The following is a 23,409-nucleotide window of genomic DNA, read 5'->3' as shown; positions in this document are numbered from 1 at the left end:
CTGCCTCTGCCTCTGTCTCTTCATTCATTTTCCCATTTATAGCTGTCTGTCAAGTATAATGGGATTATCTGCAGCTCTCTTTTCTGTACAACTCTTTGTGTTCTTCATGCTCTTGAAGAGATCTTTGTAAGAGTCTCATCTGTCAGAGTGGCTTTTTCTTTCATTCTTGATCTGGGGGGGGGGGAGAAAACTCAAACCTAAAGTTTATTTCACCTTTGAGCTACATTAATCTAGCAAAATTCTTCTTCAGTTCTTGCAGTTCTGTGCCTAAATCTGTCCACCGGTGAACCGGGTCCCAGTAGATAGAGCTTTAGTTCACAGATCTCAAAAGAGATTTTCAATTTCTCTCTCCTGCTTTCTTCCTGCCCATTGTGCCTCTTTACATTTCCATTTGAAGCTGCGCACAGTACAGCCTCTCCCTGTGGCAGGAGCAAAGCCAAGGTACTTGAGCAAGCACAATAGAGTAGTGCTTCATGACTGTTAATTTTGTTCAGCCTTGATTCTTGGTCCTCAGGGCAGTTTCATTTCTTTTCTAGCAGTTTTTTTGTGTGTGCTAGAAACAGTGACTGAGGAAGCCAGGTGGTTCTTCATGTCTTAAAATGTTGCTTCTAATATTAATGCAATGTGTTTACATAACCAACTGTTTATAGAGGTTGCTGAACTCCAAGTCCCACCATCCCCAGCCAACATAAGAGATTCTAGCATAGTATTTCAGTAAGATTTGGAAAGCCAGGGGATTGCTTATTTGAGATTTAGAAGAAAAGCAGTGAAAGCCCCACCACCACCCTCATTCTATAGAATCACAAAGCTTTTTTAGTGCAGAGATTTTTGCTATATTGTGCTTGAGGGGTTGTGATCTTGGAATACATGAATAAATGAGGCTCTCTTATCAGACTTATTCAGATAATTAGGTACTTCTTATTCATGGCAGGGTTCACATATTATGCTAAGCCAAACCCAAGCCACATTATGTGTGATTAGCACACATGCGAGAACCCAATTAGTATTATCTTGTTCTCAACAGGTTTCCCATCTTGCTTTGTTCCACTGTCCCAAACTCTTAAAGGAAAAGGCTATAACTGAACTTGGGTTTTGTAAAATTCAAAGCATCAGTTTTGCTAGCAGGCCATATAAGTAATGTGCTCCCTATAAACGAGGACTGATTGGAATCAATGTGAAATAGAGACTCAACTCAGTTATGTGGTTTCACAATATTGAAGATCATCTGAAATGATTCATAAATTTGCTTAATACATGACTCCCATACTTGATGTATTTCTGATATCAGGATGCTGATAGGACAGTAGTTGAAAATGTTGCAAAACAGAATGTATTTCTATATTTTCAAAATGAAGAGTTTGGCTGTAGTTTTTCCAAACAGTAATGCATTACTATGTTTAACATGTTATCTTGCAATCAAAATTCAATGGAGTATGTAAATACACTGTGCCAATCATCTCAGATGTCATTCACAATATTTGGTTTCTCTTTAGATCATATACACCTTTCCCCCCTTTATACAATACAGTGTTTGAAAAAAATAATGGAAAATTGATAGGCAATGCCAAGCTGATGTTTAATTTTGTGAAAATGTAAGTGTATAGAGGAAGAGAAACGGTGGGATATTTATTTATATCAATAAGGTAAAGGTAAAGGTTCCCCTCTCACATATGTGCTAGTCGTTCCCGACTCTAGGGGCAGTGCTCTTCTCCATTTCAAAGCCGAAGAGCCAGCACTGTCCAAAAACGTCTCCGGGGTCATGTGACTGGCATGACTAAATGCCGAAGGTGCAGAGAACGCTGTTACCTTTCCACAAAAGGTGGTTCCTATTTTTCTACTCACTCCGTTATGCAGCAGTAGGGATTCGAACTGCCAAACTGTTGACTTTTTTTATGGACAAGCTCAGCATCTTAGCCACTGAGCCACTGCGTCCCTATTTGTATCAATAGGAGTGTTTGTTGGATGCATTCTAATTCTTGACATTACTGTTAGAATTGGTTTTTTTTTTGTTATGTAACTAGCACAGATTTAATCTCTTATAGAGATGTACTCAGGGCATTGCTATGTAGCTCTCCCTATGCAGCATTAGTTACATAATGCTGCATGGGAAGAACCGACACAGCCATGCCTCGAGTACATTAAATTGATGTTAAATAATTCCATTTTAGTCTTTATTTAAAGCTGCCATTGAGTTGTCAATTTCTTTCAGACACAAATGTTAAGAATGGAAATGCCGCAACGCAGGACTATACATGATGCTTGGTTTTTCATCTGCTCTCTGGGGCTAGGCCAGGGGTCTCCAACCTTGGGAACTTTAAGACTTGTGGACTTCAACTTCCAGAATTCCTCAGCCAGCAAAGCAAAGAAGTTGAAGTCCACAAGTCTTAAAGTTGCCAAGGTTGGAGACCTCTGCTAGGCGATTGGCAGATTCACTTGAGAACTAAAACAGTTATAGAAAGAATTCAAACCAAGAAGTGTCAGCCTCTGCTTTGCTGCTGCTTCGGCTGCCATTGAAACGGGGAGGGGGCGCATGGTATTTGGGAGGGGACTACTAATTGTGCTGGAGGAAGATTCTGGAGTTTCTGCTGCCTGTCTTACTGCGCATGCGGAGGTTTCCCGCTAAGGCTAACGGCACCGACATTCCATCTTGGTGATGCCTTTCGAAGTTATCTCGCACCTGACACTTGGGAGAATTATGATTGGACTGTGACTGGGATGCCAAGGGGTGGGGAATGGGTTATTCTATATATCATTTGCTTTTGCACCTAAATAATCAGTCTTTGCTTTGCTACGCTTCTATTCATTTATAATTAGTAAAAGTACACTTGATTTCTATCAATGGAGTCTTGTGGTTTTCTTTCCTGATTATCCAATGAAGGAGTGCTGACAATAAGTGTCTGATATTGCCTGAAAATTAAATGCAAGGAAAGTCTCCCAAATGATCATAGTGCTGTTCATATTTTACAAGCCAACTCCAATCATAATTCATCATCCATTTGGTTTTCTCACACACTTCCCCTCCTTATAAAGTTATCTAATCCTTCTTCCACTGATTAGTTATCTGTTTGGTGATTCCATGGTTTAGCTGAAATGTTCAGATATGGACTATGGGGATTCCACAACTATATTTCTATTTGATTGTGTATAGTCACACATGAAACTCTTGATACGAACACCACATATGTACAGAATTGGAAGGGCACTGGAATTCAACACTAGATGCAAAATAATACCAGACAGAAAGTTTTTTTTATATCCACCATTGTATTCTTTGTCATAAGCAATTATTTTGAACCTCATCCACTACATTTCACAGAACATTGGCTTACAAAAGTGCTATTTCTGAGCATTTCATCAAAGCAATTGCAAACCATAAAGGAGGTCAGAAGTACAGTAACGTAAGAGGGAAGGGGAGGGGGAAAGGGTCTAAAGGCACCTAAGTTTATCTAAATATTCCAAATCATGGTTTGATAACTTGTCTGAATGAGTTTTCTAATTGGGGTGTTCAGATGAAATGCTGAATTCTGCAGGGACTTTAGCACAGAGAAAGGCAATGCAAGGCTCAAAACACTACTGTATACACATTCCATTGAGTGCACTACAACTGCATAACTCTTTGCTCATCCTATTTCATAGCTCACCACCAGTCCTCTTTTAGGATGACAGTAATTTGTTTTGGTCATTCTTAAAGATGCTTCAGCCAATCAATAACAATAGTAGCATTGTTCAGCTATCTCAAGAAATATATTTAACTCTCTTCCTGGTATAGACACCGAAATTGTTTTATAAAATATAGTGTTGGAAGAAATGTCCATCTGGGTTCAGTTACAAGAGCGGGGAAAGACACTGGATTCATGGAAGTTGCTTGGAAAGAAGGCTTATTGATGAACAGGATCATATGCGTTGAGATCCTGGGCAAAAAGGGCAGAGATGCTGAGAGTACCGGGTTTTATGCCCTCTGTTGGGCTTTGAATTTGAGCTAGTATTCTGATTGGTTGTCAGACTCCCATGGGGCCATGCAGGGGTAACTGTGTAGGTTGTCTTTTGAGTGCCAAGCTTGGTTGACTCCTGCTGGGTGGTGATGTAATGAAAGGGCTTTGGGCAATTCCTACTATGGCTCTGCAGAAAGAGGTAGATCTTTGTTATGTAGACTAGAATGGCCCAGGCCTTTATGACAAAGATGGGGAGGGAAGAGTTTATGCCTCCCTTTTAGGGCAAATATTCTGCCCTTTTAGTATTTCTAAAATATCTCATTTTCCTAGGAGAGGGGTGGGTGCACTGCTAACTTTCTACAATCATATTGTACAACACCAGCTATAATCATGAAAACATCTTTAGCAACCTACTGGACATATCTAAGATGAAAGCAAAAGAAAAGTGCTTCCTCTGCTGACTTCTTGTCCATTAACAATCCTGTTATTTGTTTTTGATGGGAAGGAAAAGCTTGTTATTAATTACAGTAGTAACAACTAGAATCTATGCATTATTATTGGGTTCCGCTAGAGGGAGCAAATGTTCCTTAGTTACATTTGACTTAACCTTCTTCTATCTTCTATCTTCCTAGCTAACAAATTTTGGGAAACTTCAGTATATCCTTGCCTTTTTTCCTAGGGTTCTCCATCCTTACACCTCATTAGGTTTCTACTGTTTGGGAAAAAAAGGCTAATGGAAAGTGAGAAAGACCTTTTAAGGGAATGTCCTTCTATTATATCAATTGGAGGAAATATCTATCCAGGCTTTAGGCTAATATAAGGTATGAGGGTGAAGGTTTGTTCTCCGAGCTTGTAGGTTGCTCTCCAAACATTTGGAAACCAACCCACAAACTCAGAGAATGAACCATCACCCTCATCCTACACCTGAGCTACAGATATTTGCCACTATTGCTAATATAAGGTATGGTTAGTGGTACTTCGGTTTGCTGTTATCAACAGATCAGTTTAATCGCCAGTGTCTGATCTGAGTTCAGCAGTTTGTTTGTGTGTAATGAAGGAAAGGCCCACAGGGAGAAACAGCCAAATTTTAGGCATGAAATAATAAAAAAGTTGCACCACTGGTTTCCAAAAAGCAGCTTTGGGAAAGCTACAGGGATGGGATTCTACTGGTTCCAACCAGTTCAGGAGAACCGGTAGCTGCAACTATCAGCTGGTACACTCCGACTTTCAGCTGGGCCTGCTTGCCCACCCCTGCGCTATTACTCACCTATATTCCCTTTTCTGAAGCCCAGCTGATAGATGCAGTAGAGTAGATTAACACTTCAGCTGTTTTCCTCCTGCGGAAGGTGATTTCTCTGTAAACTGCACATGTGCGTGCAGCACACATCAGGCGCGTCTCTGTAAACTGCAAAGCGTGTGCGAAGCGAACTGGTTGTTAAACCGGTAGGATCACACTCCTGGCTACATAGTTATCTTATTATTTTAAATAGTTCTAAAATATCATCTTGTCTTGGTTTGTCCAATACATCTGAACAGATCAGTTAAAGATTTAGTAATCTGTTTGTTTGCAGCTTCGGATCATATTCTAAACATTCTAAAGTACCCAATGGTATTTTATTTTAGCCAGAGGAACTTGTGGCAGATAAATCTGGAATAAAATACAATAAAGGATTAATTGAGAATTAATCTCCATTTTGGCATTTGCAAAGAGTGGGATACCGAGATAGAAATCTAGAGCAGCCTAGCAGACTTATTTAGGCACCTTCCTTCTTTTTATGGATTTTTCTTTTCAGCCATCCCAGATTCACAGCATCTGTGACTTACTCCGATACAGAAAAAGAATTTGGGGGTGGGTGAGGAACTGAGCTGTTTCTTCACCTGCCCATGATGGTTCTGATCCTTGTTAGGCGCCTAGAACTATTTTAAACGCTAACAGTTGGTGGTTGTTATTGTCAAAAGAAACTGGGATACCAGAAGAAAATGTTTGTTTCCTATTTAATTGGGACAGACCTGGGGTTTTTTTCACCCCAAATGTCTGTAGATCAATAGATAATTTTCTTACTTGGAAGTAGCACAACTAGCTGTGTGGGGAATGGGGATATTATTAACCTCCTTTTCTTCTGTTCTGTTCTGTTTTCTACTCCTCTCTTCATTCTTAAATCAGCTCAGAAGTTTGCTAAACCACCACATCTTTTGTGGACATTGCTCTTGCTAGTAAACTTTCCAAGAAATATCTAGGATGGTCCTTGAGGGTTATGCTAGGAAACATATCAGAGGAGCAGGGGGTTCACAAGCATCTAAGCAAGACAGAAGTGGGCATGTTCTCTCCATGTGAAGGGAAGGATCAGAAATAAAAGTGATGATTTCCTGGAGTTGCCAGCTGCCAGATTGTAGCAGGTGCTATGGAAGCATCAGAGGAGAAGTCCCCAAAAGCAAATATGAGATTTTCTCTACTTGTGATAGGCATTATATTTGCCAATAGGTACCATAAAGAGATAAGTCATTAATTCTCATCAGACAATTTTCAGCCCTAGAAATTTCCTTCTACACAGAGGAAATAGGGAGCATAGCATAATATGTTAGAAGCATGATGACCTAGCCACGAAACGACAGTGAATACAGAAAACAGATCAACAGAGTTGGAAGGGACCTTGTAGGTCATCTAGATCAACCCTCCCCCATTTAAGCAGGAGACCATACACCATTTCTCACAAATTGCAGTCCAATCTCTTCTTAAAAGTCTCAAGCTCCCACAACTTCCGAAGGCAAGCTGGTCCATTGGTTGATTGTTCTCACTGTCACAAAGTTCCTCCTTGTTTTTAGGTTAAATCTCTCCTTGGTCAGTTTCCCTCCATTATTTCTTGTCTGGCCTTCGGGTGTTTTGGAAAATAGCTTGACGCCCCTCCCCTCCTCTCTATGGCAGCCTTTCAAATATTGGAACACTGTTATCATGTCTTCCCTGGTCCTTCTCTTCACTAGACTAGCCATGCCCAGTTCCAGTTCCACTTGACAACTGTGGCAGGAAAGGTTGTAGAGCAAAGTTAATTTTAACCATCATTGGCCTCCAATGAGAAATCTGTAGTATCTTTCCCTTTATAGATGATTTACTTCTTAGGCTCATCACCTGATGTACTTGTTTCATATACTGTATGTTTTCTCCCAGGTATTAAAGGACTGGCTGGGCATTTAGAAAAAACCATGGATCTTGATAAAGGAAGTTGAGAGGAAAGCAGAGTCAGTTAATATGACAGGAATCGACAGCCAAGGAGTTACAGCAAGCTACATGGAACATTCTGATTGAGAATAATGGTCTGATCATGAAGCTCTACAATGAAAACTGTTCCATTCATTTCCTCATGAAATTCCACTGCTATCATACTTCTGCGTCTAGACAAATCAATTTGGCTTTTGCTGAATGAAATGACAAGCTGAGTCTAGATCTCCCCTGACAATAGAGTGGGCGTGGTTCACTTTTTGTTGACCAAGGAAGAATCCTGATGCGACTCCATGATTTGATAGATGGTTTCCCGGAAATGATGGTCCTGGCCTAGCTTCTTGGCAGCTTGCTTCAGCTCTTCTATGTTTTCTGCTTCCGAGTACATGAATGATTGTGATTGCCGCACTGAAAACAAAAATGGTATACAACAGTAGGAAACTTTACTTATTTGTAATCCTTACAGTGACAAAGACTTGTGGCATAAAGATGCATTCATCATTCCTCTTATTTATGTTTTGTGGTTGATGAACATTTTGAACTATGGAAAACAGTGGGGTAGGTCTGTGAAAACCAGGCCTGGGAATTAGAAAAGGCCAATATTGTGAGAACAAGGGATAAAATTAGGGTTATCAAACAGCTTAAGTAATTGGTGCCAATCAAAGAGGAAAAAAGATTCCAGTCAACAAAACCCTGATTAATACACATAACGGAGCTATCACAATATACCAAGTGTGCCTTTCGCAATTAGATATCCTCTAAATGTGTTGGTTTGTAACTCAGAATTTCTAGCAGCCATGCAAGCTGTAGCCAAATATGGGATTGATTTTGCCCCCAGAGATCAGCTTCATATTAAACCAATAAAGTACAGCCATAGATTTAGAGCTTTAATTAATGTGGAAAAACTTGTCAATCAATGAGTGCCTTTTTCTTACTTCAAGGTTATTATTATGGAATCAAAGGTGATCTCAGTTTTTTCAGCAAGGTGACTACAATTGTGTCCTTTTTACAAGATAATAAAAAAAAATCACAAACCCTGAATTATCTATAAACTATAAGAACAGGGATAAGTAGTACTTACATGAATTCCATGAATTGCTGCATCTCCTACGACGAAATCGGCAGCTTTTTATCCGGCGAGTGGCAGCCTTGTGAAGGTACACAGAATTTTTCATAATTACCGGCATCTTGGCTTCTAATTCAGCATTCCGGATACATTCTTCAAAGAATTCTACAGGATGATCAGAGACAGGGGAAATGGAATAAATCCTAGTCTTAGACCATTGTTCCTCAAGCTAGCACTCCATGCTTCCGTGACTTCCTAGAATTATAAATGACCATATTGACAGGAAGATTATGGGATTTCAAAACCACCTTATTTAGAGCAGCAGTCACCCACTGTGGACCACTTGTAGTCTGTGAGAAAAGTTTGGTGGTCTGCAGAAAAATCTTTGCATTTTTTATATTGCACTAAATCAGGGATCCTCAAACTATGGTCCTTGCGCCAGATATAGTCTGCCAAAGCAATTACTCCCTTTTGCTGATGGAATGGAGTCTTCAGGCACTTAGCTTGGCTGCCTATTTAGTAGCTCCAGCCCTTCCATCCCTCCCTCCCTTCAGTGAGCGGTGTGCAAAACTTCGGCCGGGCTCTTCGAATGACAGAGTTTGCAGGGGGCCAATCAAGCGCCCAGCCTGCCTACAAGACAAACATTCATTCTTGACCGTATTTGAGATTCCTAGCTGCAATGGACAGCCAACCTAGGGTTGACCCTGGGTGCTTCTCTCTGCTAACAGGTGGCCAACCTAAGTGCCCGAAGGACCTCATCCCGTAACTAATTCCTATTAGTGGTCCATAGGTTTTAAAATTATGAATTTAGAGGTCTGAAAGAAGAAATCATGCTACTTTAGGTAAATCATTTCATCACCCTAAGAATGAAAACTCAGGCAAGTAAAAATGATTCTTGGGGGCAAATCAAACATGGTATTAGCTGTGGCTTTATATCTTGGCTCCAATAAAAGGTTGGATTTGCCATTCCTGCCCGCTTCAATTCTAATTGCACTCATTAGCCAATGTGGTCAGCAGCTTCTGCTTGATTTTTGAAAAGATAAAGTCCTCCTTTGATTTCACTGCTGGCAAAATTATGGACACCTTTATATAGTTTCCTTAGGAGCAATATTTTCTTGTGGAATTAACCATGGTTTAGTCTAGTGCAGTGGTTCCCAACCTTTTTTTGTCCATGCCCCAACTAAGCATCTCTAAAATCCTGATTGCACACACCCCCCCACACATATAATTCTTACTTTACTCAAAAAGTGAACTCTACTCACATGGAGGAAGCCTAAAATTAACTTGGCTTAAACAAGGTTCAAATTGCCCCCATTAAAAATCAAATTGCCCCCCTATGGGGCCTGGGCCCCACTTTGAGAACCACTGGTCTAGTGTTTCTGAATCTCAGAAACTTTTAACATATATGGACTTCAGCTCCCAGAATTCTTCAGCCAACATGCTCAGGGAAAGGATTCTGGAAGTTGAAATCCACACCTCTTAAAGCTGCTGAGATTGAGAATCACTGGTCTAGTCTATAGCTGTGAGATTCCCTTGTGGTCTCTGATTTAAGTACTGTTTGTTTAGCTTCTCAGCCCAGCTGTCACCTGCTGAGGTTGCATTTAAAAAAAGCAGGGACATGAAATACAAGAATACATTCCATGCTTTTTTAAATTTGACCTTCCTTCAGGAAGTTCACCCATGATGATTTTTTTCCTTCCTAGACTTCGTTAGCTTAGATTTTTAGAGTGCCAAAAGTGCTACTGCAACACTCCTGAGGACTGTTTAGCAGATTCACAACTCACGGTTATGCAAGGATTCACTGGCTAATGCTTCCAGCTGGAGGCATCTGCAAGGTGATACTTCTTTTGAAGTGGTAGGTTTTATTGTAGAAGCTACTTAGCAGCCGTGGGGAAGGTCCACTCACTTTTCAGGTTGCTGACGTCAGCTTTCATTTTTTCCTCCTTCTCTTTGTTGCGATGCTTGCAGTTTAAGCCTTGTTCAAGGCTCTGCAGGGCCTCTTCAGCCTCCTGCAAGCGTTTCTCCAGGTCCATACGCACCTTCACTTCTGCCTGAGCCAGGAGGAAAGGAGACAATCCCCCAAAAAATCCAGAAAAGAAATGCAACAGCAAATTGCAAACAGAAGCAAGAAGTACGTGTGTGTGTGTGTGTGTGTGTGTGTGTGTGTGTGTGTGTGTTTTAAACAATTGGTACACTGCCTGGGGGGTAGCTCCAATTCCCTTCTCTTGATGTTATTTTATTTTGTGTCATTCAGCAGTAGAAGAAGGGCAAGTGAGATTGTTGGCTGACTCTATAACACAGATTGTGTCACCTTTATTTTTTCTTTTTGTCTAGAGTGGGGGTGTTAAATTAGATTTCATTGAGGGCTGCCTCAGGTTTGTGTTTGACCTGGGGGGGGGGCTGGGGTAGGTGTGGCCAGAGTGGGCATGGCCAGCTCAACGTTACTCGTGTGATCAAATGCCACTTTTGCTAATGGTTTGTTTTGTTGGCCCTTTGCCAGCGAAAACGGAGCTGCACGTGGCCCTCACGAGCTCTGTTTTTGGCTGCGATGGCCTCCTGCAGCCCTCTGCCAACAAAAATGGAGCCTGTGAGGCCCGCACACAGCCCTCACAAGCTCCGTTTTCACTAGCAAAGGCACCGTGGACTGGTCCTTCACTATTTCCAGGGTAGCATCACGGGCCAGATCTAAGCATCCCACAGGCCATATCCAGCCTGTGACCCTTGAGTTTGACACCCCTTGTCTAGAAGAACAAACCAAAAATTGTTTTGGTGAGATGGAGCTTAATGAAAGGATGAACTAATACGTCTTTCATGTGGACAAATTCAGGGTCTTTTCCTTTTTTTTTTTTACAAAAAAAATGTGCTTAATGGTAGAGTGGGGTCACTGTTCACATCCCATAAGTCTGTTTCATGTAGATACTGCATGACAGGAGACTGAAATTCATTAATGAAGCCATAAGGAGTTCTGGAAACTGAAAAGGGAAGCAGGGCCAGGTTTAGGCCTAAGAACCACCTCTACCATAATATAAACTGTACTACCATACCTTGAGGTCTCTCTCTGTCTTCTGCTTCTCGGCTGTCAGCTCAGAGAGGGAATTCTGTAGGGCCTGTGACTGGGAGGAATAGAACTCCCTCTCTTCTTCCAGAGCTCGGGAGCGTTCTTCATTCTCCTTCATTCTATGAAGCAGAGGAAAAAACATTCAGTGCAGGGGTGGGTTCCGGCAGGCACTACTGCAGGTTCGCTCATGGACGTGCTGCGCGCACGCTTGATGGGCTTGATGTGTACATGCATGCATGCGCAGTGCAATAAAAATTGTTCTGCGTATGCACAGAAGCACAAAACGAGATGGTGGCACTTATGGCACCACCCAGAGAACCAGTTCTGGGGCATGGCAGGCGTCAGTCACTGCCAGTTCCAGCAACCCTGGTCACCAAACCGGAACTGACCACTGATTCCATGATGCTCTCATCTCATTTCTCCCCTTCCTGTCTTTACATCGTGGGAGTGCCAGCCTACAATACCCAGGTTGACTTTCTACTCCAGTGGGGAACAATAGATTCCTCTTGCAAATTTCACTTGCTGTTCCTACTTTTTGTAAAAACGAAAAGGAATAATGACATAAAAACAACCATAAGAACAGCCGATGGGCCAGAGGTGGGTTCCTACCAGTTCGCACCTATTCGGTAGAACCGGTTCATCAAATCTACCGAACCAGTTAGAAGAGGTTCCACCAGTGGACCTGGAAAGCAGGCCACACCTACAGTAGAGGTTCCAAAAAATCTTTGAAACCCACCACTGGTCCTTGGATATGATTATTCTACACTATCATGCTCTTATTTATAAAACTCAGTGCCTCTGTGAAAGGTAAGGATGACTACTGCGTTTGTGGTGCAATCAGAACATTGCGTGTGTTGAAGTTGTTTTAACGCAAACCAAAGATGCCTTTTAAAAAACAAGTTTACATTATATTATTATGCATTCCAGTGTTGTGTGTGAGGTAATTTAAGGTGGTTCTGACAAGTGTCGTCGGCATATTCATATCAGGTCACATGGGCAGCAAGCCACTCCCATCCGGTCACATGGGCGGCAAGCCACTCCCACAAAGGAGGCCACACCCACAGAGTAGGTTCGAACAATTTTTGAAACCCACCACTGCGATGGGCCAGAGGAAGAAATGAGTCAGGGCTATCAACTCTACTGTCTCCTTAAATGCGAAAAGTCAGCTACCCAAGTTGTAATATTTTTGGTTTGGAAGTCTCCCCCCCACCACCACCACCTCACCTTTTCTCTGCTAAGAGTTTCTCATTCAGCAGCTGGTGCATTTTCTCCTCAATCTGATGTAGGCTATTCTTCAGGTCCCCAGGGGTGCTAGTTTGCCCCGAAGGGCCCTTCTGGGGCTGCAAATGGCTTCCATCTTCTTCCAGCCTCTCCAGCATGCTTTGTTTCTCCAGAGAAAGTTCCTGATAGCCAATACAGAAAGGTTAAGCAGTGATCAGGGCTTCTTCCTTTCCCATGACTGACTTTTTGATGGGCTACCCTTGAAAAAGGCAACTTCCACAACATTAGAGTTGTAGGATTTAAAAGGATGGCTGTCATTGCAAAGCCAGTAAGGTCTCTAGGCTTTAATGCAAAATTTATCAAAGAGAAACCTAGCAGATTAATTTTTTATTAGAATAATACATTCATATTGGTATCGAATAGGGACTTTTCTACCTGTCATGCAAAATTAAATGCACAGATGCTACACCAACAACAGATGCCAATTATGAGATTGGAATAAAGTCTACCACATTCATGAATACAGAAAAAAGCGATACATTTCTGAGAAAATTTGCAAAACAGTAGAAAGTCAGCGTTCCTACTCCCAAGAGAACTCTTCAAAGGATCATTTCACATAGAGTACCAGACATAACAAAAATAAAGGCGACATCTTACATTCCTTCAGGTACACATAAAGGAACAGAGAAAAGAGAATTGGCAGGCTTGGCTTAATATATGTGATAACCTAAAGAGAATAGCTTGGGGCAGCTCAGCTGCTAAACTAAGCCAAATGATCTTCATACCTCAGGCAAAAATATCTCCAAAGATCTATATCCCTGATAGTAAAACAACAATGACGGTGAAATCTCTAACCATCATCAACAGAACATCCGCAAACAGCAACTGCAGGCAACTTCCTCATTTAACGAAACATCAGCTTAGCTTTGAGATGGTTCATTTGCCATTAAGAAGAGGAATGGAGATTCTGTATTAATGAGCTGCACCCTTTTGTTACCTTTTTCTTTAGCTTAGAAACCAAAAACATTGAACATATAAAAAGCGAACGTGAGACAAAATCTCAAGATGCCTATTTCACTGAATAAGCCCAATATTTCTGGCAGGTAGGAGCTCCTATTGTATAAACTACTTTTTTATGTGCTATTGACTATGTAGTCCAATGGGCACCATTCATGGAAAAGAGTAGGCTGGTGAAAAGCATAAGAGTACAGAAGTGTGACAAGATGGGTGGGTGGGAAGAGAGGAAGAGAGGGAGGGAAGGAAGGAGGAAGGAAGGAAGGAAGGAAAGAAGGAAGGAAGAAAGAGAGAGAGAGAGAAAGAAAGAAAGAAAGAAAGAAAGAAAGAAAGAAAGAAAGAAAGAAAGAAAGAAAGAAAAGCCTTAAAAAGACTTCTGCCTGAAAGGGAGAGATCACCCAAGACTGACAAAGCTGCTAAGTGGGTCCCTAAATGGAGCACCTTAACAAGGATGCTCAGTGGATCCAGAATACTGCACTTTCATTTGGGATGGAGAGATGGAATGAAAGAGGCATGGTTGACTGGAATCATGAACAAGCTGGGTTTGGAACCTCAACATTTCTTTGCAGCTTTTATTTGTAATTTCAATTATTTAGTTATTTCTAAGGAGGCCCTTTACTAGTCATTGGAGGCTGCCATCAGGAGAAAAACCAAGCACCTACTTCCAATGTCTTCTGTAATGCTTCTGTCAGAGTTTGTAGTCCTTTCTTTTCTTCTTCTACTCCTTTGAGGGACTGGGCAGTCATTTCCAGCTCTCTGTTAAAGAACCACGCAAAAGCCATTGAAGCATATTTTTCAACTCTGTGTTGTAATACAAGACTGAGGATGGGCATCCTTTTAATCATGTAAATTTTCAGAGAGGAGACATTCAAGATCACAATAGCCATGGTGGAGGTAGAAATTAAGGACATTTTGTTTTGTTTTTATTTTTAGAATATTGAGGGTACACTTGAGTGCTTTATTTTTTTTTAAATGGACTCCAATCTATTTTAAAGCCTATGCTACAGTTTTAACATACTGTATTTCCTAACTCAAAATTAGCAGGAAATCACATCCCCAAATGTTGGCATCACAATTTTAGAGAAGTCTAGATGGTGAAAAAAATGTATGAAATCGACCAGATACATTCAATCCTAGAATTGCAAGTTGTGTATCTTTTTTTTCTGACATGGGTCAGGTCATATAGCTACATTGCCAACATGATGTTTAATATGCAATATAACAGATAATACATAAGAAACATTTTAGCTACTGAAAATCTAAGAACTCTTACAAAGACATAGCTTCTTTTTCAATACAAGTGACCTGATTTCATGATATGTATCAGCAAGCACCAACATGACTCTTTTGCTGCTATATCTTAAAAGTAGGGTAGTTTAAGGTAAGGGATAGATGCAGTGTGGCATTTAGAAGAAAATGGAAAACACAAATGTCTATCACTTTCTCTCCTTTGCTTTCTGTCTTATCTGAAGAAGAAAGGTCTGTGTTTCTCTTTAACCGCATTCACAATATGTGGATATACTGTCTTATATTTCTGCATTTTTCCACTGGCAGAAATTCTCATCTCTTTCCATCTCCTGGATTTAGGCTCAGGAAAGCCATTTCTATACTCCTTCCTCCACAGAGGTTCACCATCCTATTTCTGCATTGTTTAGAACTTACTCAGTCTAGTGATTGCAGCAGCAAGGTATGTGACCCACTATCTCCCATTAGTCAGCTGGAGTGAAAGAGGGTAAACTCTCATTGGCTCAGGACGTTTTGAGGTGAGAAGAATCAAAGATGATTAAGGTTGCGTTTTAAATGTTTGTCTGAAATGAGGGAGGGAGGTTGAAATCTTGACAGTGTGGAAGTGTCCGATTTCTCCTGAAGATGGCACTCCTTTAAAATTGTAATTTTGCACAACATGTGGAAAATATTTCTCTCAGCCAACTCACAGCTCAAGTTGTACAGATAATGCTAACTAGGCTGTGAGCCATATTTAAAACTGATTTACCACTAATGCCAGCTATTATTTGGTTCTCTTGACAGCTGAGGGGCATTACCGTTTAATCTGCTCCTGTTCCCCTCGAAGATCTTGTACTACTTCTTCAAACTGCTTATTTTCTGCCTCCAGTACTTGATTGAGATGCTCCAAGGCCTTAAGAAAAAAGAGAATAAATGCAGAATTCAAACGACTGCAGAGTTTGCTTTCTAGTTAAAGTTTGAACATTTACACAGCTATGTAGCAAGTACAACTTACAGTAAATGTTGATACTAGTGTTCAACACAAACTAAGATATGTGAGCCTGCTGCATATGCACTTTCCCCCCTCACAGGTTGCTTTCTGAATAAACATTGGGGACTTTTCTAAAACAGAGTGCTTTGGAAAGCATTTTTTTTAATGATGGGGAAGGAAAGACAGCATCTGTTTTAAAGTGGTGCAGCGACAACTGACATTTTTCAGTCTTAAGAGGAAAAGTATGCTAAGAAAGTAGACAGGTAATAGCACACTCTCAGTAATGGGATGACATAACTCCCTATCACACCTCATAATCACTAGGAACTTAGTCTGTGTTCAACCTTACTTTGTAGCTCTTTGATCCTCAATGAGGAAATTGCTGTTTCAAAACAGTGGCTGCCTTGGGCTTCAATGAGCAGACTGTCTTCCCATTCCAGGATTACTTTCACCTACCCAATACTTTCTAGGTTCCACTATTAACAACTTGATGGGATTTCCTGTGTTTCAGGATGCCTACTAACTAACAGCAAGTAGTGGGTATGATGAGGTACAGGGGGTAAAGCATTACCAATCAATGGTTACTCTTATTGTCACTACTGGTACGCTGTTCATGCACACGGCGGACATGCGCTGTGCATGCGCCTGAGGCAGGGACTTGCTCAGGCACAGCATGCTGTGCACACATGCACAGTGTGCCTTTTGGCATAAATACAGCTATAGAGCGCGGGCAGGTGGGTGGGCCAAACGAGCCACATATCGGTACATTCTCAGCTGCTCCAGGCCACTACCGGTACGGCTGCACCGGGCCGTACCCGCAGCAACCCACCATTGCTACCAATGCTCCTGCCCAATGCAACATCTCCTCCACATTTGTGATCTGGACTACCTCTGAACATGGCCTAGTTGCTCCAAACAAATACTGAAGGTGTTGGAAGTGTGGGTCAAATGAAGAGGCAGGACTCAGAATAGTGAGTAAACAGCTCTTTATTGCAGGCTTGGTACATTTTGCTGCAGGCTGTCAGACAGCTCCCTCTCTTAAAGGGAGCTGTCAGGCAAATCAACCATTCAGGTGGCTCTATTTCCCCGCCTGTGGTGTCAGCCAATGAATTTAAACCTTCCTGCTTTCCCGCTTGGAAAGCGGACCTGAGTGAAACCTACATCCCAGGCTTCACTCTCTATTAACATATGTAACAGATATCACGCTCAAAACTAGGTTGCTGACTGGACACAGGGATGGAGGAGAGCATGGGATGAAGTAGCCAGCAATTGCAAGGAAATTCTGTCCTCCTTGAATAGTATACAAGACTATGACGGTGATGGCAGGGAAAGACCAAGAAGCACAGTTCTGATCTCATGGCTGGTGCCCTCCCAACTAATAAAAGCAGTCAAAAGTACAAGCAAGTGAAATTCCTTGTCTGCATAAGCAGCAAAAACATTGTAATATACCCATTATTTGAATTAGACAGCAACCTGTTTAGATGGTTGGGCTATTGAAGAAGACCCATAGGAGAAGAAAATGGAGGAGGCAGGAAAAAGATAGTGGTCACCAGAGCTGCTGCCATAATTGCAACAGGGGCTAGACTGACACCCCAAACTGTTGATGACTAACCATCCAGAAATACCTGTCGGATCAAATGCTAGTGGTGTGATCCATCTTAGCTAGAGAGTTGCACAAATAGCATAGAACTAGAGATAATACTTACTGTAAATAGTGACAGAACTAGCAACTGACAGAACCTGGTGTCTCCTTTTTTTCTCTCTCAAATTGAATGTCTATGCAGCATGTGACTAGTATTATTTCACAGGAGAGTTTATTTTTTTTAATTCAAGTTTAAAAATAAAATAAAAAATTGTAATCTGGGCAAACTGTATCAAGAGAATTGGGGAAATACTGCTTTAAAACTGGAGCAGCAAAAGACAATTTTAGCTGCCTCAGCTATGATCTGTAAATAAAAATTGGGTTATTATCTAAATTAGACAAGAATTGATTCCCATAATAATTCCAATGCATTTAACTCTCCTCAGCAAAATGGGTCTATGACAGTGTTTCTCAACCTTGGCCACTTGAAGATGTCTGGACTTCAACTCCCAGAATTCCCAAGCCAGCATTCGCGAATGCTGGCTGGGGAATTCTGGGAGCTGAAGTCCAGACATCTTCAAGTGGCCAAGGTTGAGAAACACTGGTCTATGAGATATTATAGGATTTACTTCCAGGAAAGCATGGGTAGAATGGCAGGATGCTCAAGGATTGTGTATGTCCACATCCTCCCCCACCAGATGTCTCAGCACTCAGACTTCCTCACTCAACTTTTCTGCATGTTGGCCCCAAACTAGGAAATCAGCTCCACGGGAAGGCCGAAACTACTTTTACTGAGATTGTCTATGATATAATACACGCAGAATCTTGCAAGTTGGATTGTGTTGTACAGTATCTCCTCCCCCTTCTTACACTCCAGTGAATCAGGATGGCATCTGCCTGAACCGCTTCCAAATGTTGTTTCATTTCTTTGAACTTAAAAAAAAATCAGCACTTTTTTGCCTAGGCAATATGAGTTCTCCCGCATATCTCCCTCACTTTCCTTGTTTTCTATACTGCAGGATTGAATTGCCCCTTCTCCCTCCCCACATGTGAAACGTAGGAGGAGGGCAATGGAGCAACAGAAAGCTACATTTCCAATTCTCTCTTGAATGTGAGCTGAAATTATATGCCAGAGTGGGAAAGGAATTATTCCCTTATTTTATCACAAGGTCTCAACCTCAATGTTCACCCAGGTGTCGCATTTATTAAGAACTAGAAATGTTGCTCTTCATAGAATTGGGACATTCTTCTCCAACTCACTCCCTCCATTCTGATTGTTAAGCATTATCATACATTTTCAAGAGTAACCTATTTGCAGAAACCAAACCAAGAGAGGTAGGCAATATCCCTGGGTGAAACAAAGGCAAGATTACAATGATAATACTACTCCAATTTGTTCAACATGAGAAAGAACCCCTAGTCTTACAAATAGGGACATCATGCTATTTCAAGTTGACTGACAAATACTATGATTGGCCAATAGTCTAATGAAAAGCCCATGATGCCCAGCCAGGGTATTAACGGGTAATGGGAATTATGGTCCAACAAATTTGGAGGACAATAGGTTGGAAGAAAGGTATCTAAAGTCTAAACTTTAAAAGGTGAAAAAGCAAGCAGAGGCCAACTACACTGTAATTCAGTGGAACTATTGAGATAGACGATAGATATTTCATGTATGTAAGTTAAGCAATTAAAATGAGGAAATAAAACCTCTCTCTGTTCCCTCTGCAGGCATAGCTCCTCTGTTTCTTCCATCAGTTTATCTGCAAATAGACAATGATCAATGAAAGCAATCACCATCGAAGTGATAATTGAAAATTATCAGACACAGATTACATGGATCTTGAAAAATGCAGCTTTGGTTCTTGTACAGCTTAATGTTCTGATTTGAACTTTATGAAATAGCTTCAGTAAGCTTGTTTTTTGTTGCATCCATAAAAAACGACAGCAAAGAATAGCTTGCTCTGCTACTCACGGTTTTCCCTGCAGAGCTTTAGCTAAAACCAATATGCTATAATTTGCAATTCTCTCACCAGCTTCATCACCTTTACTTAACAGATCAGAGTAAAATCACAGGATATGTGCTAAATTAGACCAACAGCAAAGTAGCGGAGAAGGCTTTGATTTATTAAGAGGTTATGAGGGGGAAATGGGCATTAAAATAATAGTGTTCCTAGCAATAATGTGGATGTTGCCTACAAAACAAGTATGGTGAAATATTTGGCTACCCACAAGATTGTTTTGTATCTATGAATAATGTCACTCTGCTTCGAGTTAAAATACAAGAGAAAATATGAAGCAAGAGAAGAGCTACATATGGGGGAATATTGATTGCACAACCTTTTAATTGGTTTTTCCCTCTACGCACGTTTTGTTTTCCTGTCACATGAAGATTTTAGTTGGAAATAGGAGACTATCTTAGATTATGGAAACCATCTGCATTCCTGAAATTCTCATTAACTTTGTCCTCCTTTTGTTTGGCCTCATTAGCTCATGCTGCTTGATTAAGGTTATTAGTTATACCAGCTTAAAGATACAAAAGAGCCAATCTCTCTCAGCAACTATAAAAGATTGCTCTATGGGACTCATCAGCATGTCGCAATCTGATTTTCCTTCAGAGATTTTTAACTACAATTCCCATCACCCTTATAACTATCCATGTTGTCTGGAGCTGTTGGGCATTTTAGTATAAAACCTCTGGCGGGCACCAGGCTGTCTATGCTTGGAGTAGACCTTACTCTCTAAAGTGGTACATGTCTCATATACTGAAGTTTTCTTCAGAAATGTTATTCTCTCCCTTTCATTTCCAGGCCCTCTGAATTGACAGGGAGGCCTACACCAGTCTTCCAGTTCTCCATTATTAAATAACAGCTCCCAGAATTCAGAGCCAGCATGTAAAGCCAGGTTAGGGAAGGCTGCTCTATAGTGAAAAGCAACAACTGGAACAAAGTTACAAAGCTTGACCAAGATCTGGAACCCTGATTGCACAGGGGAGAGGCATAATCATTCTATGGAGAACTCAGCCTAATGTAGTTATCTCTCGTGACAGATCTTAATTCACATGGGGAAGAGGCTAAGAGTCTTCAGATGCACATCACTGCTCACTTGGCATAAAAAACACAATGAAAATTCAGCAGAGGCAACAAGTCTAACAGGATTGTACCAGCATGGACAAGAACAAGAATTAATCAAACCATCAAATTAAACCTTTATCATGGCCAAGGTTGGGCATAAAACCATAGGGATTATATATTGTTGATGTGAAAAAGCTTGGAAGTACTGATAGTTCTCAACTTGTGACCACAATTGATCCCAAAATTTCTGTTGTTAAACAAGTTAACTGAGTTTTGCTCCATTTCTTGCTGCAGTTGCTCAGCGAATCACCTCAGTTGTTAAGTTACTAACATGGTTGTTAAGTCAATCTGGCTTCCCCATGGACTTTTCTGGTCAGAAGGCCACAAAAGGTGATCACATGACCCCAGACAGAGCAACCATCATAAATATATGCCAATTGCTATGCATCCAGATTTTAATCACTAACCAATGCCAGTTGTAAGTGTGAAAAATAGTCATAATCCACTTTTTTCCAGTGCCACTGTAACTTCAAACAGTCACTAAATGAATGGTTGTAAGTCAGGGACTACCTGTACTGAGAAACCTTGGCCAAGTACTGAAGGAATGGTGATATGAGACAGGGAGGGTTCCTTCCCAAAGCTGGAGGGCAGGCACCCCTGAGGAAGCCTTGTCTGTCAAGACCACTTCCTAAACCAGAGACATGCAGTCAGGAGGCAGGGGAGGCAGAGCTTCACCACTGTCATCATGAAAAGAAAAAAAAATGTAAAAGGAAAAAGGCTGAGGGAGTTGCTGCCAGAGTCACAGTGGATGACTCTGCTTAGTGCTTAACTGTTTAAAAAAGCCTTTAAAAAACTGCCCCCTATAGGAGGAGGCAGGAGAACCATGTGCCTGATCTATGCGTCCGCAGCAGCCCGCAGCAGAGGTGGGTTTTTGCCAGCCGCTGCTGGCGGGCTGCCACTTTCTTTCACCCGCCTCTGTGTCCGCGGCAGAGTCACAGTGGATGACTCTGCTTAGTACTTAACTGTTTAAAAAAGCCTCTAAAAACGCCCTCTACAGGAGGAGGCAGGAGAACCACGTGCCTCATCTATGTGTCAGCGGCAGCCCACCATCAGAGGTGGGTGTTTCGCCCACCTCTACTGGTGGGCTGCCGCTTTCTTTCCCTTGCCTGTCAGAGCTCAGGCGGGCGAAAGAAAGCGCTTTAGACAGTGGGATGTCGGGGGAGAGGACTGCCTCACCAGCCATAAACCTCACCGCACGTCACTGTCCTAAACATGTGGGAAACTTCCAAAGCAATTCTTAAGACTCTGGCATGTTCCTATTCTGTCATCTTCCCAACTGGATAGAGGCTTACATAACAAAAATAGGCCACACAATGGGAGACAGTGAGTGTGAACTGAGTAGCGTCAGAAGCACTTTGGATTCAAAGAGAAAAGGTGCTTAGGTTTTGAAGGGGTGCTTACATGGATCCTCTTTGCAGCTTTCTGACGTCCTCTCCTGGGACTGCCTGACTGTCTTTGGTAATCGCAGAGCGATTCCAGAGGCGAGTCTGTGAGGAAATCTCTGGATATATCATGAACTACCTTTTAAAGCCTTTGCATCTGAAGTGCTGCACTGCCTTATTTAATAGGTTGGTGTACAAATGATAATATTTTTAAATATATGCTGCTATTAGTTCCAACCTAAATAGTCTTGTTTCTCTTTGGCCAGTTGTAGTCCCTGAGCTTCAAGGCTCTCAATCATCGCTTCACCCAGCTGAGCATTTCTCCAGGTCCTTCAAAAAAGGGAACAGAAAGAGAAATCAAAGAATGAACACAGACTCCTTTTCCCTTTCCTCCTTTTTCTTTCCTCCTTTCCTAGGTGTCAGACAAGGGGAGGTGGTTCTTTCTTTCATGTTCTCTCCCAGGACAAAGGAAAATAACTTTGAAAACTGCTGACAGTCTTGCCTTCCTTCTGTACTATTCAGTTGAACAGATAAAGTGGGAGAAGCTGAAAAGAACCAGCACTATGGTGCCTCTAACAGAGAGGAAAATTGCCAGAAAGGAGAAGGAGTTTACTAGGACAAGGCTGCCATGCAAAGGAAGGCAGAGATAGTCCTTGAATTATGACTACAATTGAGCCCAAAATTTTGGTTGCTCAGCAAAAGCGTTGTTAAGTGAGCTTCACCACATTTTACCCAATCTATGACATCTCCGGTTGAGTAACATCAAGTTGGCCATTCCCACCTGGTCACATGACTTCCAAGCTACTCCCACCTGGTCACATGACTGCCAAGCCACTCCCACCCCACTCACATGACTGCCGAGCCACTCCCACAAAACAGGCCACACCTACAGAATAGGTTCTAAAAACATTTGAAACCCACCACTGCCATGAAGGAATCTGGAACTCATTTCCCTTCCAAGAATAAAAGGGCTGTAACAACAGGATGCCTGCATAATTCATTACTTGAATTTTTTCTTTCAATATATTGGTCCGGACCTTTGTCTCTTGCTACCTAGAGCTTTAAACCCTCACTGCAAGTCGCAAACCACAATTCTCATGTTTCACTGGCACTCTATTATTTGGTACTGGTTAAAATACTTAACGATATACAATATAAAATTGTTCAATGTTGTGTGCAAACTGCTTCCATTTCTTGTGAGTCTGCAAAATGGAATTTGAGAATCCTAAAGTACACATGGATCAGGACACTAAGATTTGGAGCAGGCTCCACCTTAAACGACTATGGCACCCAGATTTATGTTTCAGGCAGATATGGAAGCTCAAGATGGATTCCCCCCCCCTTATTCTGAATGTTGGAAGAATTCCCAAATGACTACTGCATTGGGATATAGTTGGCTGACATAGATTTACTCAGTTGTGTGATGGGGTGAGAGATATTACATTAACCCCTATTCTATTCTCTCCCCAAGTTGAGAGTACAATAAAAAGGAGATAGATCTTGCTTCACAGCTCTGTCACAGATGGCTAGTTGGCTCCCGAAATCCGACCGAAGCCACATTTTTCAGAATGTTCTTGACCTTCACAGTCAA

General features: G+C 41.5%; 1 protein-coding gene across 1 annotated transcript in view; it reads right to left on the bottom strand.

Annotated features, from left to right (window-relative positions):
* Positions 1–6,890: 6,890 nt before the first annotated feature.
* PLEKHD1 (pleckstrin homology and coiled-coil domain containing D1) overlaps positions 6,891–23,409 on the bottom strand; it is a 32,842-nt gene continuing 16,323 nt past the window's right edge. Inside the window, exons 5-13 of the mRNA XM_032227916.1 lie at positions 22,057–22,148; positions 19,013–19,065; positions 15,548–15,642; positions 14,168–14,261; positions 12,495–12,673; positions 11,257–11,389; positions 10,119–10,263; positions 8,228–8,377; positions 6,891–7,554 (exon numbers count right to left, since the gene is read on the bottom strand). Of these exons, the coding sequence (XP_032083807.1) occupies positions 7,400–7,554; positions 8,228–8,377; positions 10,119–10,263; positions 11,257–11,389; positions 12,495–12,673; positions 14,168–14,261; positions 15,548–15,642; positions 19,013–19,065; positions 22,057–22,148 (1,096 nt within the window). The 3' untranslated portion in view covers positions 6,891–7,399. The remainder of the gene's footprint in view (positions 7,555–8,227; positions 8,378–10,118; positions 10,264–11,256; positions 11,390–12,494; positions 12,674–14,167; positions 14,262–15,547; positions 15,643–19,012; positions 19,066–22,056; positions 22,149–23,409) is intronic.

The sequence above is a fragment of the Thamnophis elegans genome, chromosome 1 (assembly GCF_009769535.1).
Source record: "Thamnophis elegans isolate rThaEle1 chromosome 1, rThaEle1.pri, whole genome shotgun sequence".
NCBI classification, from domain to species: domain Eukaryota; kingdom Metazoa; phylum Chordata; class Lepidosauria; order Squamata; family Colubridae; genus Thamnophis; species Thamnophis elegans.
Note: the sequence above shows the minus strand (reverse complement) of the source record. Positions and strands in the feature narration are given on the sequence as shown.